Raw genomic sequence first — 16111 nt, forward strand, 5'->3', positions numbered from 1 at the left:
GAGGCAAGAGCATGCCACTGCACTCCAGACTGAGTAAACAGCCAGACCCCGTCTTAAAAAGAAGAACATATTTTACTTTGAAAAGTATTCGGAAGACAAACTTGGCTATAAAATTTAACAACCAAGTCCCCAAAATGTACAACATGAATACATTAAAATAATGATCTGGAAGCTTTTTCTGTAAAGGGTCAGAGAATGATTTTGCCGTTTTAGGCCATCCTGTCTCTTGTACAACTACTTAACATTGCTACTGTAGTGTCAACGCAGCCATAGATAGTAAGTAAACCAATAAACATGTCTATGTTCCAATAAAACCTTATTTACTATAAAAAAGGGAGTGGTCCAGATTTAGTTTGCTGTCCTCTGGTTTAAAGGGCCATAAACTCTTTCAATCCTTTTGCAAAATGATTATTGGAATAAGAAAAACAGAATTTCAGATAGGACTTCTAAAATTCATTGTAGGTAACCAGAAAAGGATGGAATCTTGAGTCTATCAGTAGTTGATAAAAAGAGAATTGTAGTTCAATTCAAATGGTATTATTAGTGGTTTTTTATAGAAACCAAGACTACATGAAAGACAAATTCTAGACATAGATTTGTTTCCTATAATGAAAAAGTGAAAATTTTATGCAAATATTAAAAACCTAATTTTCGACTTCATACAGTGGCTGCTAAAAAAAGAACCACGTTATACAAAAGGGAGAAACAATTAAAAACCATGGAATTCAAATAGCACAATTATTTTTATAATTTCAATGTTTTTACAATTTTAGACAAGTTGTATTAAATATCTTAGCTTTATATATCTTTACAATTACCTTTGATTTTTATAATCACTACTCCTATGAACAAAATTAAAATAAAATCCAAGCTTCTTTAGTTTTGGTTTTAAAAGACTTTGACCTAAAACAAGATTCTAAATTTATATGGAAAAAAACAAAACAAAACAAAAAGAACCAAAGAAACCACAGGAAAACTTTGATGTAAATATCTGACAAATCCCGAAGACATACATTTTATTGGCATGTATTCTGCATAGGTTTCTGCATGACCCATTTCTTCTTCATCTTCTTCCTCTGGTTCATCATCATCTTTTACAACAGGAACCTTCTGCAACACAGAAAGAGCACAATCAATCCCAAATCCAGGGACCAGACGCCCAGCCAACACACAGAAAGACTCTCTTGTAGGAACACCTACAAATTTCCATCATGGAAACATGACGCGCCACCTCAATACTCCCTAAAATCTGGGCCACACTTCGTGGCTTTCCTGCTTCTCCAATAATGAGCACAGACAACGAGGACCTACTCTCTTACCCACAAATGGGTCACAAGACTCCACGTCCTTCCGGCCACCATCATGTCAAGCTACTTTCCCCTTCAATACTGCCTACCACCCCTCCTTGATGCCCAGAACTCTCTCTGCACTCAGACTTCGCCTTCATTCTAGTTCCAGCAGAAAGAGCAAGCAATGTGTCTGGCTCTTCCTAGTGCAAAACTGGAGCGAACCCTAGCAAAGATGGATTGGCCCCAAAGGACCCTGCATCACCACAAGCAAGGCCTCTCAGTCTCACATTCCACCTTCTTCTCAGTTCACTTCTATTTGTCTGCTTTCCCACATATCCTAAAATCAAAACCCCAGAAGACTGGAGTTTATTTTAGAGGCCCTTATGAAGAACAGAAAAATTTACTTCAGACTTCTGTGTCTCCACAGATGCAATCGTGATCATATATAAGATGGCCATATAATTTATTTTCCAAACCCTGGCACATTTGAGTTGGGGAGCTATTGAGGAATACACTGAGAAAACAGAAGTAAACCCAGACTGTCCTCAGCAAACCAAGTGAATGGTCACCACAGTTATGCTTCCCTTTTCTTCCTCTACAGGATCTTAAAGGAATAAAGGAAGATCCGGAATAAGCCACTTTTCATTACCAGTACAATCATTAGGCAACTGTTTATTAGCATGCACTTGTTCAGGGAAGAATATAAAGAAACTGTTGTGAAACTCAGTATGCCAAGGGAAGAGGACAACAAAAACCTACAGGTTAAGGCAAATTAAGGCAAGATCGAGACAGCATTAAAAGTGAAGGACAGGCTCTTTTTACATTTACCTCAGAATCTAGAGCAGAATATGGTTGCAAATAGATAACAAACGTGAAAAGGAAAAGTGGGACATAACCATCCAATCAACATTAACCTATGGAGTCTTTAGATAAAATCTAAGAACTTGGAATGTTCTCAGAAATTATGCTAAAATAAAACTCAATTTCGGAAACTCGAGGCAAAATAGGACTGGCCAAATGAATAGATTTGAATCCCAATTCTGCTGTTATTTAATTGTGGTAGTCTGTTTTTTAATTTAGGCAAATTACCTAAATTCTGGGTCCTCTCCACCCCCACCGTCTAACCCTGTCCTCTCACTTATATGGCAACTGACATCAAATTTAGGTCAAAGAGATAACTTGGGTGAGGGAGACCACGGTACCTGGGAAATGTTTGCCCAACACACCATGTAGATGTTCACTACACAACGCTGGGCAAATCTTCCTAGATGGGCAACGTGGGCCTGGGGTTGTCAGGTACTCCCATTTTTCAAAATAACCAGGAAATCAGGATTGGTATATGTCAGCAAACAAATTCAAATTTCTTCAAAATACCATGAAGGCCAAACAAAACACATTTGTCAGCCAGGCGTGGTGGCTCACGCCTGTAATCCCAGCACTTGGGCAGCAGGGGTGGGCGGATCACCGGAGGTCAGGAGTTCAAGACCAGCCTGGCCAACATGGCAAAACCCCGTCTCTACTAAAAAATACAGGCCAGGCGCAGTGGCTCACGCCTGAAATCCCAGCACTTTGGGAGGCCGAGGCGGGTGAATCACGAGGTCAGGACTTCAAGACCAGCCTGGCCAAGATGGTGAAACCCCATCTCTACTAAAAAATACAAAAAAAATTTAGCAGGGCGTAGTGGCGGGCGCCTGTAATCCCAGCTACTTGGGAGGCTGAGGAAGAGAATTGCTTGAGCCCGGGAAGGGGAGGTTGCAGTGAGCCAAGACTGCACCAATGCACTCCAGCCTGTGACAGAGCGAGACTCCATCTCAAAATAAATAAACAAAATAAAAGAAACAAAAATTATCTGGGGGGGGGGGTGCCTGTAATCCCAGCTGCTCAGGAGGCTGAGGCAGGAGAATCACTTGAACCTGGGAGGCAGAGGTTGCAGTGAGCTGAGATTGCGCCACTGCTCTCCAGCCTGGGTGACAACAAGACACCGTGTACACACACACACACACACACACACACACACACACACACCCGACTAGTTTGGTTGATGGGCTATCAGTTTGCAGTCTCTCTGAGATGTTACTTAACCGCTAAGCCAATAAAAAACTTTTGGTATATAATGGACTGAAATGGAAATGTGAGAACCACATAAAACATTTCTTGAAGAAATATGCATTCTTAGTTTCCAAAAATCACCTCCCAAGTGCTGTTGGTAGACAATCACTAAGTAAACTGGGTACCACCAGTAGCACTATTGTTCTCCTGGTTCCCATTCAAAACCTCAGCTACAGTTTGCTGCATTGTCTCCAATTCCATATTCCAGAATGAAGTCCCAAAATTCTTTTGGTATCGTTATGTACAGTCATCTCTTTTTTTCCTTTCCCCTCTCCGTTTTTCAATCCCCTCTGCAAGGTCTCTAGTACCCCTTCTTACTTCCCCCTTAGGTTAACCAACTTTCCAACCTCTCTCTTTTGCCTACTCCTACTCATCCCGAATCTGTCTTCCCTACCCCTTTACTCAGTCTGCACCCCAACTTCTCCTGAATCACTAACAGGCCCCTCCATATCTACTGGCTCAATGGTGCTAGACTAAGTCCAAAGTCCTTCAAACTCAATTCAGCGCAGGGCACCTTGGCCTCCCAGCCCTTTGGGAGGCCGAGCTGGAGGGATCACTTGAGGTCAGGTATTCGAGACCAGCCTGGCCAACGTGGTAAAACCCCGTCTCTACTAAAAACACAAAAATTAGCCAGGCCTGGTGGCGGGCACCTGTAATCCCAGCTACTCAGGAAGCTGAGGCAGAAGAATTGCTTGAACCTGGGAGGCGGAGATTGCAGTGAGCCAAGATCGCACCACTACACTCCAGCCTGGTCAACAGAGCAAGACTCCATCTCAAAAACAACAACAACAACAATAAAAACCTCAATTCAGGACCCTCCATGGAGCCCAGACCTACTATTCCCACTTCTTTCTACAAGCTAAGCTTCCTGGCTTATTTTCACCGAAGCACATACTCACTACCTCCCTTCTGTGCCCATTAATCCTTTAGCTCCCTTCCTAATATCCCACCTCAAAGTCTCGTCATACTCAAAACCCAAGCTCCATTATTCCTCCTCCATAAAGTCCACCAGGCCACTAGAGTTCATGAAGGTCACCTCTTCCTCCAAATTCTTAACCTTTATGGTGAGTAGCACATTGCATACCGTTTGATGTACTTTTCATTATTACTACTTAATCCAGATGGTTGTCAAATTTTGCTTACTGAAGGTAGAATCATGTAATAAATATACTTCTTGTAGAAACCTACTACATATTAACAATGTTATACATGGAGAATTTATTAAATAAATGTATGGAATCAATTGATCCAAAGCATACAGCATTTTCAAAATGTTAAGAATTATAACCAGGCCGGGTGCAGTGGCTCACGCCTGTAATCTCAGCACTTTCGGAGGCCGAGGCGGGCGGATTACCTGAGGTCAGGAGTTCGAGACCATCCGGGCCAACATGGTGAAACCCCATTTCTACTAAAAATACAAAAATTAGCCAGGCGTGGTGGCACATGCCTGTAATCCCAGCTACTTGAGAGGCTGAGGTGGGAGAATCACTTGAACCTGGGAGGCGGAGGTTACAGTGAGCCAAGATAGCACCACTGCACTCCAGCCTGGGCGATAAGAGTAAGACTCTGTCTCAAAAAAAAAAAAAAAAAAAAAAGAATTACTCATAACCAGATCATTATATGATCTGTCAATGCATTATGAGCTTTCTATTCAAGTTCGGTCCTAAAATGAACACAGTTATCAAATACTTTTCGTTAACCCCACATTGTCTTTTTTTCTGCTCAGATGAGATTTTTAACAGTAAGATATCAGTACTGCATGTTAGTGCCGCACTCCATCAAATCTGCAAGTTTTAACCACCCTGGTTAGTATCTATATTATTCCAGCGAGGTTTAAGCATATCCATTAGTCCACATGCCTGTATAGCTTCTTCCCAACCCAAAAACAGCTTTCTGAGGGTTGTTCCATATAGAACACTTTTAGTTGAGTACACTCTCATACTACACAAAAATAAAGACACAGTTATCTGAAACTCACCATGGTTGGGGAAAAACTCCTCATCTTCATGTCGTTTATCCACATTCTAGCTCCTTCTTTATTAGAAGACTCTTTCTTTACTGTACCATTGCTTACATCAGCTGAGGAGGAAAAAGTCAAATTACATTTAGAAGAAAATTCTGAACTTATTTTCCCATTATTTAAAAATCCAGAAGTTTAAGGCTGCTGCGGTGGCTCACGCCTGTAATCCCAGCATTTCTGGGACACCAAGGCGGGTGAATTACAAGGTCAGGAGTTCAAGACCAGCCTGGCCAAGATTGTGAAACCCCATCTCTACTAAAAATACAGAAACAAGCTGGGCGTGGTGGCAGGCGCCTGTAATCCCAGCTACTCGGGAGACTGAGGCAGAGAACTGCTTGAACCTGGGCGGTGGAGGTTGAAATGAGCCGAGATTGCGCCACTGCACTTCAGCCTGGGTGACAGAACAAGACTTTGTCTAAAAAAATAAAAATAAAAAACCCAGAAGTTTACATATTTCAAAAACCAAAGAATGTCAATCTGCCTATAACTAATTTATTTTTATTTATTTATTTTTGGAGTTTCACTCTTGTTGCCCAGGATGGAGTGCATTGGCGCAATCTCAATGACTGCAACCTCCTCCTCCCGAGTTCAAGCGATTCTCCTGCCTCAGACCCCCAAGTAGCTGGGATTACAGGAATGCGCCACCATGCCCGCCTAATTTTGTAATTTTTTTTTTAAGTAAAAACGGGGTTTCTCCATGTTGGTCAGGCTGGTCTTGAAATCCCAACCTCAGGTGATCTGCCCACTTTGGCATCCCAAAGTGCTGGGATTACAGGCGTGAGCCACCGCACCTGGCCTCTATTACTAATTTAAATTAAGCACAGGCATGAAAACATGCAAACCCATGTGTCTTTATGGAAGTAAAGAATTAACTTTAGAAAACAAGTAACTCAAAAGGAATGTGTGCAAGGGAAGCTTGAAAATTATTTATCAGAAAGATACCCAAAAGCCAGCATTACTTTGAGACACTTCATTTGACTCATTAAAAATAAACAAGGCTGGCGCGGTGGCTCACGCCCGTAATCCCAGCACTTTGGGAGGCTGAGGAGGCCCAGTCTCCACTAAAAATACAAAATTAGCCGGGCATGGTGGCGCATGCTCATAATCCCAGCTACTTGGGAGGCTGAGGCAGAGAACTGCTTGAACCCGGGAGGCGGAGGTTGCAGTGAGCTGAGATTGCGTCACTGAACTCCAGCCTGGGCAACAAGAGTAAAACTCTGTCTCAAAAAAATTAATTAATAAAAATAAAAAAATAAAATACAAAAAAAAATTAGCTGGGCGTGGTGGCGGGCGCCTGTAGTCCCAGCTACTAGGGAGGCTGAGGCAGGAGAATGGCATGAAAACAGGAGGCGGAGCCTGCACTGAGCCGAGATCGCGCCACTGCACTCCAGCCTGGGCAACACAGCAAGACTCTCAAAAAAGAAAAAAAAAACAAAAAAACCCAAAACCTGGGGTTATCACCCAAACAGAATCAATTTCATGTGATCTGGTGGTACTTACTAATTTTCAAGGCAAAATAATTATTTCTAGAAGAAGAAAAATCAATTTGGGAACTCCTTACTTCCACCTGCTCCCAGAGTAAAGATCTAAACAATGAACACTTTCTTCTATACCACTGGTTTTCAAACTCTTTTAAATATAGCAATAAAATCTCAGAATCCACTTATCAATCAGCAGAGCTACTTGACTGAATAGGGGTGGGAGGTATCCAGTCCAGAACCCCCGGAACCAGCCTTCAGTCTCCAAGAATCCCTGAAGTCCTCACAGTACCTGGAATTCTTGAGATAGAGGTGCGGAAATCACTGCCTTTAGGGAAGAGAGCGCTAACACCAGGAGAGCTGATCAGCATTTCATCTATTCTAGCAAAAGATGAAGAGTATTTGGGAGGACTATCACTTAGACTCCAAAACGAGTACAACTAATTAAAGTATTAACAGGCCAGGTGCTCACGCCTGTAATCCCAGAACTTTGGGAGGCCGAGGTGGGCTGATCACTTGAGGTCAGGAGTTCAAGACCAGCATGGCCAACATGGTGAAACCCCGTCTCTACTAAAAATAGCCGGGCTTGGTGGCTCATGCCTGTAATCCCAGCTATTTGGGAGGCTGAAGCAGGAGAATCACTTGAATTCAAGAGGCAGGGGTTGCAGGGAGCCGAGATCGCGCCATTGCACTCCAGCCTAGGCGATGGAATGAGACTTCGTCTCACAAAAAAATAAAAAATAAAAATAAAGTATTAACTAAACAAGGAAACTAGAACAGAGATGATATTTGGGGGCATGGTTTGTTTATTATAACTGTGAAAGAGCCAGTGATCAGCTCCTAGTTTTAAGATCAGAGAAAAAGTGACAGGTTAGAACCCAAAGGGGCAACAACCACACAGATAAGAAGTAGAACATGCAACACCTTGCTTTCTGCAGTTTCATATTTTCAACGTTTTTCCCCTTCAGTAAAAAGAGGACCATCTCCTACAACAAAAAACTTTGCTTGTCTTCAGCATTCACTTACCATCTTTTTTCTTTTTTTTTTTTTTTGAGATGGAGTCTTGCTCTGTCGCCTAGGCTGGAGTGCAGTGGCGCCATCTCAGCTCACTGCAACCTCTGCCTCCTGGGTTCAAGCAATTCCCTGCCTCAGCCTCCCAAGCAGCTGGAATTACAGGCGCCCATCATCATGCCCAGCTAATTTTCATATTTTTAGTAGAGGTGGGGTTTCACCATCTTGGCCAGGCTGGTCTTGAACTCCTGACCTCGTGATCCACCCACCTTGGGCTCCAAACGTGCTGGGATTACAGGCATGAGCCACCGCGTCCGGCCCATCTTTGTTTCTTAGTCCTGACCTAGCTTGACAGTTTCTCAGGCTTCCATACATGGATAGTCTTGCTGTGCAGCCTTATAAATGTCTCCATTTGTCTTTTAAAAATCACTACCTTAAATGTGGGAGAATGTACTGTACTAGATATCTTGTTCAGTCAGCTCCAAATCTATCCCGTTTTCTGTTTTGTTCTCTAAATTCTTCCCTCACAATGGCATACATCCACTCCTTTAAGTTATGATGCATATGCTGATGTGAGGAGTACAATGCTCAGAAAGCCACTCATATAAGAAGCAGGCTTCCTCATTAAATCCAAAGACCGTAACGAGAAGCATCTTCCACCAACTGTCGACCATCCCCAAGTCCCTTGCGAGTGATTCCAGAAACTGCCCTGCACCTCAGCCAGGTCAAGGTCACAGTGCTGCACTCCACGGCAGAAAATGGAATCAGTCCTAAGACAGCTAAAATGATTTCCCAACTTGCATCTCACTGCCAGGTTGCAGTCAGTTCAGGACAATGACCTTGAGAGGAGAACCAAAAAACAAAAACCAAAAAAACAAAAAACTACAGCCACAAGGACACAGTGGTATGGACCCAAACATAAAAACCAGATGATCTGAAAATTTTAATGATATCTGTCACTTAAGACAAAGTTCTACATCTTCCTATAAACACTTATTGCCCATTCTTTTAGAATGCTCTTAGCCCTCTATTTCATAAAAACACAAGCAGGCCGGGCGTGGTACTCACGCCTGTAATCCCAACAACACTTTGGGAGGCTAAGGTGGGCAGACTGCCTGAGCTCAGGAGTTCGAGACCAGCCTGGCCAACATAGTGAAACCCCGTCTCTATTAAAAATACAAAAATTAGCTGGGTGTGGTGGCAAGCGCCTCTAATTCCAGCTACTCGGGAGGCTGAGGCAGGAGAATCACTTGAATCCAGGAGACGGAAGCTGCAGTGAGCAGAGATCGCACCACTGCACTCCAGTCTGGGTGACAGACTGAAAATCCATCTCAAAAAAAGAAAAAAGAAATGTAGAATTGTGGGCTCTACTGAGAATCAGATTCTGCTTTCAAACAAGATCCACAGATGAGTCATAGGTAAACAGCTATTTGTAAAGGATTTGTAAAGGATTAAGAAAAATGTTAACTGACTACCTATAATATATAAAACTGGTAAGATTTCATGTTGCTAACGTAGCTACCTGATAATCCCAGAAATCACATTTCAAAGCTAAACAACCTACCCAAGGCATCTAAACTTTTGCTTCCCTCGAATTGTGTTAAAGACTGTAAGTACGCAAAATAATGCATATAACACCCTTTTATGGCCAGTTCTTTAAAAACCCAAGCAAATCGTTTTAAAAAACATGCTGACATAGCTTACCAGAGAGAGAAAGTTGATACTATTGAAAACAGACTTACTAGCTGCTGTTGCTACTGGCTGAGCAATATTAGCAGGTGGCTTTAGTTTCATCAGTTCATTAAGACTATTATTTTTCAGTAGATCTTTAAGCTGAACTTGGTCTTTTGAAGGTGCAGAGGTCATGGCATTTCGTACTGTTGGTGCTGAGACTGACGGGCGTGTGCTTGCAGTAGTCTGGATAAACTTAGTTAAAGTGATGGTTTGCCTGTTGGTTGTTACAGGTGGTGTTTTAGTCATTACAATTGTAGATCCCAAGGGTGGAAGGTGATTTATTTGATTCAGCACAAATGTTGTAGTAGATGGAGGCTGCTGCAAAATAGAAAACAAAAAACACACCACTGAAAAATGCTTCATTCTCTAATGAAGCTTATATCCACAAACCTGGAAGGACAACTGAAAATCTAAAATGCACTTTTATCATTGCTTTTTTTTTTTTTCTTTGAAGCACAGTCTCATTCTGTCATCCAGGCTGAAGTGCGATCATAGCTCACTGCAGCCTTGCCCAACTGGGCTCAAGTGATTCTTGCACCTCAACCTCTCAAGTAGCTGGGACTACAGGTGCACACCACCATGCCCGGCAAATTTTTTTTAGAGATAAGAGTCTCCCTATGTTGCTCAGGTTGGTCTCAAACTCCTGGGCTCATGCCATTGTCCCACCTCAGCCTCCCAAAGTGCTGGGACTACAGGCGTGAGCCACTGTGCCCAGCCTTGCCTAAATATTAGTACTTCATTTCTGATTTGATTAGCTACGAATTACCAAGTTAAACGGACAACTTTGATGAAAAGAAGGTATAGTTGTAATATAACCCTTTCTATAACTGTCAGGGATGGCAAGCATAAAATGGAACTATCCCACACAAACCGAAAATAACAGGACTAAGCCAGGCACAGTGGTGTGCACCTGCATTTCCAGCTAATTGGGAGGGTGACACAGGAGGTTCACTTGATTTTAAGACCAGCCTTGGCAAAATAGCAAGACCCCTCCCACCCCAATCTCCCCAAAAGACTAGTAACAGAAAGTTTCTAATGCCTTGATTCATGACATTTTCACTTTTTTCCTCCTCAACACTATTTGCTATTTCTCCACGACTCCTTTAATAATGAGTCTTTAATGAAGAGTCTACTATTGGCCGGGCGCGGTGGCTCACACCTGTAATCCCAGCACTTTGGGAGGCTGAGGCGGGCGGATCACGAGGTCAGGAGATCGAGACCATCCTGGCTAACACGGTGAAACCCCATCTCTACTAAAAATACAAAAAATTAGCCGGGCGTGGTGGCGGACGCCTATAGTCCCAGCTACTCGGGAGGCTGAGGCAGGAGAATGGCCTGAACACGGGAGGCGGAGGTTGCAGTGAGCCGAGATCGCGCCACTGCACTCCAGCCTGGGCAACAGAGCGAGACTCCATATCAAAAAATAAAAAATAAAAAAATAAAAATAATAAAGCCTACTATTTACAACTTTTTTTCAATATTTTGACTTGTCATCAATGACCGTGTTATATATCTTCACATACAAATCTATTTTTAAAAATATCTTTGTGGGGCTGGGAGCAGTGGCTCACATCTGTAATCCCAGCACTTTGGGACGCTGAGATGGGCACATTACCTGAGGTCAGGAGCTCAAGACTAGCCTGGCCAACATGGTAAAACCCTGTCTCTACTAAAGATACAAAAATTAGCCAGGCATGGTGGTGGGCGCCTATAGTCCCAGCTGCTCGGAAGGTTAAGGCAGAAGAATTGCTTGAACCCAGGAGGCAGAGGTTGCAGCAAGCCGAGATGGTGCCACTGCACTCCAGCCTGGGCGACAAAGCGAGTCTCCGTCTCAAAAAAAAAAAAAAAAAGAAACAAGAATGAAAGAAATGTGTCGCAAAGTAGGAGGTAAGGGTAGGATATTGAGAAAGTGGCAAAAGCAGAACTAGAGAGAGAAAACTATTTCACACTAAAAAGTTTTTTATTTTTTATTAATTATCCTTTTTTGTTGTTGTTGTTGAGACAGAGTCTCGCTCTGTCACCCAGGCTGGAGTGCAGCGGCCCCATCTTGGCTCACTGCAAGCTCTACCTCCCGGGTACATGCCATTCTCCTGCCTCAGCCTCCCGAGTAGCTGGGACTACAGGCGCCCGCCACCACACCTGGCTAATTTTTTGTCTTTTTAGTAGAGACGGGGTTTCACCGTGTTAACCAGGATGGTCTCGATCTCCTGACCTCGTGATCCACCCTCCCCGGCCTCCAAAAGTCTTGGGATTACAGGCGTGAGCCACCGTGCCTGGCTTCTTTTTTTATGTTTTTTGAGATGAAGTCTCACTCTGTCACCCAGGCGGGAGTGCAGTGGCTTGGTCTCTGCTCACTGCAACCTCCTCCACTTCCTGGGTTCAAGAGATTCTCCTGCCTCAGCCTCCCAAGTAGCTATGACTATAGGCGTGCACCACCACACCAAGCTAATTTTTGTATTTTTAGTAGAGATAGAGATGGAGTTTCACCATGTTGGCCAGGCTGGTCTTGAACTCCTGAACTCAAGTGATCCACCCACCTTGGCCTCCCAAAGTGCCAGGATTACAGGCATGAGCCACTGTGCCCAGCCCATTTCTTCTTTTATAGAGATGGGGTCCTGCCATTTTGCTCAAGCTGGTCTTGAATTCCTCGGCTCAAGCAATCCTCCTACCTCAGCCTCTCAAAGTGCTGAGACTACAGGTGCGAATCACCACACCTGGCCATGTTTTCTCACTACAGTTCTAAACTATTTTAGAAGTAAGGACGAATCTAAATCATTCTTACCCTCACATTTAATAGTGCTGGAGTAGGTACAGTCTCTGGTTCTTGTTTAACAGGAACTGCTGCTTCGGTCTCCAAACCTAGTTCTAATGCACTAAGTGGCACTGACTGGAGAGAAAACAACATCAGACAAAAAATAAAGGACAGCAGTAAATTCTGTTTCAAGGACAAGATTTGCATTTATTAAAAAATATCCAGTTTAACATTCAAACTGACGTGAAATCACTAACAGCAGATTTATAATGTAACAATCTTTGCAAGCACAAGATCTCCACAAAACCGCACTAACAATTCCTTTTTTAAAACATTTTTGTAGGCCGGGCGTGGTGGCTCATGCCTGTAATCCCAGCACTTTGGGAGGCCGAGGTGGGCGGATCATGAGGTCAGGAGTTTGAGACCAGCCTGGCCAACATGATGAAACCCCATCTCTACTAAAATACAAAAAATTAGCTGGGCTTGGCCAGGCGCGGTGGCTCACGCCTGTAATCCCAGCACTTTGGGAGGCCAAGGCAGGAGGATCACAAGGTCAGGAGATCGAGACCATCCTGGCTAATGTGGTGAGACCCTGTCTCTACTAAAAATACAAAAAATTCACCGAGTGTGGTGGTGGGCGCCTGTAGTCCCAGCTACTTGGGAAGCTGAGGCAGGAGAATGGCGTGAACCTGGGAGGCGGAGGTTGCAGTGAGTGGAGATTGCACCACTGCACTCTGGACTGGGTGACAGAGCAAGACTCGGTCTCAAAAATAAATAAATTAAATAAATAAATAAATAAAAACATTAGCTGGGCTTGGCGGCAGCCGCCTGTAATCCCAGCTACTCGGGAGGCTGAGGCAGGAGAACTGCTTGAACCTGAGAGGTGGAGGTTGCAGTGAGCCAAGATCGTGCCACTGCACTCCAGCCTGGGTGACAGAGTGAGACTCTGTCTCAAGAAAAAAAAATTTTTTTTAGTCTTTTTTTTTTTTTTAAGGCTAGTCAGGTGAAGCAGTGGGAGTAGAGGAGAAACAAAGAAATCTGTAACTGGCTGTGATCAATTACCTGTAAACAACACTGCACTCGGACCAGTCTATTTTTTTATTTTTCAGAAACAAGGTCTTGCTCTGTCACCCAGGCTAAAGTGCAGTGGCACGATAACAACTCACAACAGCCTCAAACTCCTGAGCTCAAGCGATCCTCCCACCTCAGCCTCCTGGGTAGCTGGGACATCAAGTGCACACAACCACGGCCACCTAATTTTATTTAACTTTTTGTAGAGACAAGGTCTCGCTACATTGCCCAGGCTGGTCTCAAACTCCTGGGCTCAAGCAATCCTTCAGCCTCAGCCTCCCTAAGTGCTGGGATTACTGGCATGAGACACTATGCCCAGCCAGAATCTTACGTTTTTGCTTTCAGAGAATGTATATAATGAAATCACAGAAAAATATCCCTAAATAATTAAACAACTATTAAGGAAATTAAAGATACCCCCACAAGAACACTAAACATCTCTTACACTGTCTATACGTTTATAATAATATCAAAGCAGAAAATAATGTTTTGGTTTTCATTATTATTTTCTGCCTCATAAATCAAAATGAATACTCAACATAAAAATAACATTTGGCCAGGCACAGTGGCTCACGCCTATAACCCCAGCACTTTGGGAGGCTGAGGCAGGCAGATCACAAGGTCAGGAGTTCCAAGACCAGCCTGAACAACATGGTGAAACCCCACCTCTACTAAAAATACAAAAATTAGCCAGGCGTGGTGGCCCATGCCTGTAATCTCAACTACTCAGGAGGCTGAGGCAAGAGAATTGTGAACCCAGGAGGCAGAGGTTGCAGTGAGCCGAGATTGCGCCACTGCACTCCAGCCTGGGTGACAGAGCAAGACTCCGTCTCAGAAAAAAAAAAAAAAAAAAATTAACACATTTAAAATTAAGGCTTCACATGTATATTTAAAATTGGGCCAAGCTTGGCTCGCACCTGTAATCCCAACACTTTGGGAGGCCGAGGTGGGCAATCGCTTGAGCTCAGGAGTTCAAGACCAGCCTGGGCAACATGGCAAACCCTGTCTCTACAAAAAAGACAAAAAATTAGCGGGATGTGGTGGCACGTGCCTATAGTCCCAGCTACTTGGGGGGCTGAGGCAGAAGGATGGCTTGAGCCTGGGAGGTTGAGGCTTCAGTAAGCCATGACTGCACCACTGCACCCCAGCCTGGGCCACAGAGTGAGACTATCTTAAAAAAAAAAAAAAAAATACTGCAAGTGGAAATCACTAAGAAAGAGAGGCTTTGGAAAACTCTTACCTGCTGAACTGACGGGGTAGGCATTGGAGTTGCAAGCCCTGCATCTCCACCATCAATATCAAAGAGGTCATTCGGACTAATTCCACTCTCACTCAAAGCAGCCAGCAGTAAATCTTGCCCTGGTTCCACCATCTTTAAAGGGAAATATTAAATATTAACATAAAAGACAAAAAGTAACAAATATTAACTCCCCTCTAAATATAAACAATCCAACAATCTCTACTAGACCCATTCATTCAATATTAATGAAGAACCTGCCATGTGTCAGACAAAGAGGATAAAAGAGAAATAGTCTTGGATCCCAAGCTCACTCTAAAATAGAAAGGATAGAGAAGTACATAAATCATAGCACAAGTATGCATCTACAAAAGGCTACGGGAACAGAGAAGGAAATAATGAACTCTGTGGAAGCAGAGATGTTATAAAGATGACAATGCAGCAGAGCATCAGGGAATCATCAGGTGGACAAGGATCCTCTCGACTATGCATTCAAAACATAGAGGCATGAAAGAATTTGACACACTTTAAAAACTATGGCTGGAGGCCAGATGCAGTGGCCCACACCTGTAATCCCAGCACGCCAGGAGGCAAAGCCAGGTGGATCACCTGAGTTCAGAAGTTTGAGACCAGCCCGGCCAAAATGGTGAAACCTTGCCTCTACTAAAAATACAAAAATTAGCCACATGTGGTGGCGGGTGCCTGTAATCCCAGCTTCTCTGGAGGCTGAGGCAGGAAAAACCGCTTGAACCAAGAGATGGAGGTTGCAGTGAGCCAAGATTGTGCCACTGCACTCCAGCCTGGGTGACAGAGCGAGACTCCATCTCAAAAAAAAAAAAAAAGAAAAAGAAAACCTCTGGAGTTAATTCAACAAGGGTATGGAAGCTCAGAACAGAAGTATGGGGCTCAGGCAGGAAACTGCAAGAGATGTAGGTATCACCTACAGCCCTGTACACCATGCTGGAGAGTTCACTTGCTGCTGTGGGAAACAGGGATTACTAACAAGTTTTCCGATTGAGGACTACTTGACACGGCAGATTTGTGATTTAGAAAGACTACAAGTCTGTAATCCCAGCACCAAAGTGGAGGTGCAGGAGGTTAGCTTGAGGCCAGCAGTTCAAGAACTGCCTAGAGACCCCATATCTACAAAAAAATTTTTTTAATTAGCCAAGTGTGGTGGTGCACGCCTGTAGTCCCAGCTACTTGGGAGGATCGCTTAAGCCCAGGAGTTGGAGACTGCAGGGAGCTGTGATTGCACAACTGCACTCCAGCCTGGGCTACAGAGTAAGACCCCCCACTTAACTCAGTAAAGAAAGAAAAAAATAGAAGGATTACTCAACAGCAATGTGGAAACAAACTAAGAGGGAGCAGAAGACCAGGAGCAGAATGACATCTTGGGAAACTGACATA

At 43.7% G+C, this 16111-nt stretch overlaps 1 protein-coding gene across 12 annotated transcripts in view; it reads right to left on the reverse strand.

Moving 5' to 3' along the window:
- The window catches only part of SBNO1 (strawberry notch homolog 1), a 75400-nt gene that overhangs the window by 46271 nt on the left and 13018 nt on the right, over positions 1-16111 (reverse strand). For 8 of the 12 annotated variants that reach the window (XR_010129444.1, XM_031000674.3, XM_055358268.2 and 5 more), the window contains 5 exons: positions 14705-14836; positions 12424-12528; positions 9650-9959; positions 5377-5477; positions 1014-1110 (listed from right to left, as the gene is read on the reverse strand). Coding sequence is in view for 11 of the 12 variants with exons in the window: in XM_031000674.3 (XP_030856534.1) it covers positions 1014-1110; positions 5377-5477; positions 9650-9959; positions 12424-12528; positions 14705-14836 (745 nt within the window). In the remaining variant the exon portion in view is untranslated. The remainder of the gene's footprint in view (positions 1-1013; positions 1111-5376; positions 5478-9649; positions 9960-12423; positions 12529-14704; positions 14837-16111) is intronic. The other 4 variants (XM_055358274.2, XM_055358273.2, XM_031000677.3 and 1 more) reach the window with 1 other exon arrangement.

Source organism: Gorilla gorilla, chromosome 10 (genome assembly GCF_029281585.2).
Source record: "Gorilla gorilla gorilla isolate KB3781 chromosome 10, NHGRI_mGorGor1-v2.1_pri, whole genome shotgun sequence".
NCBI lineage: Eukaryota > Metazoa > Chordata > Mammalia > Primates > Hominidae > Gorilla > Gorilla gorilla.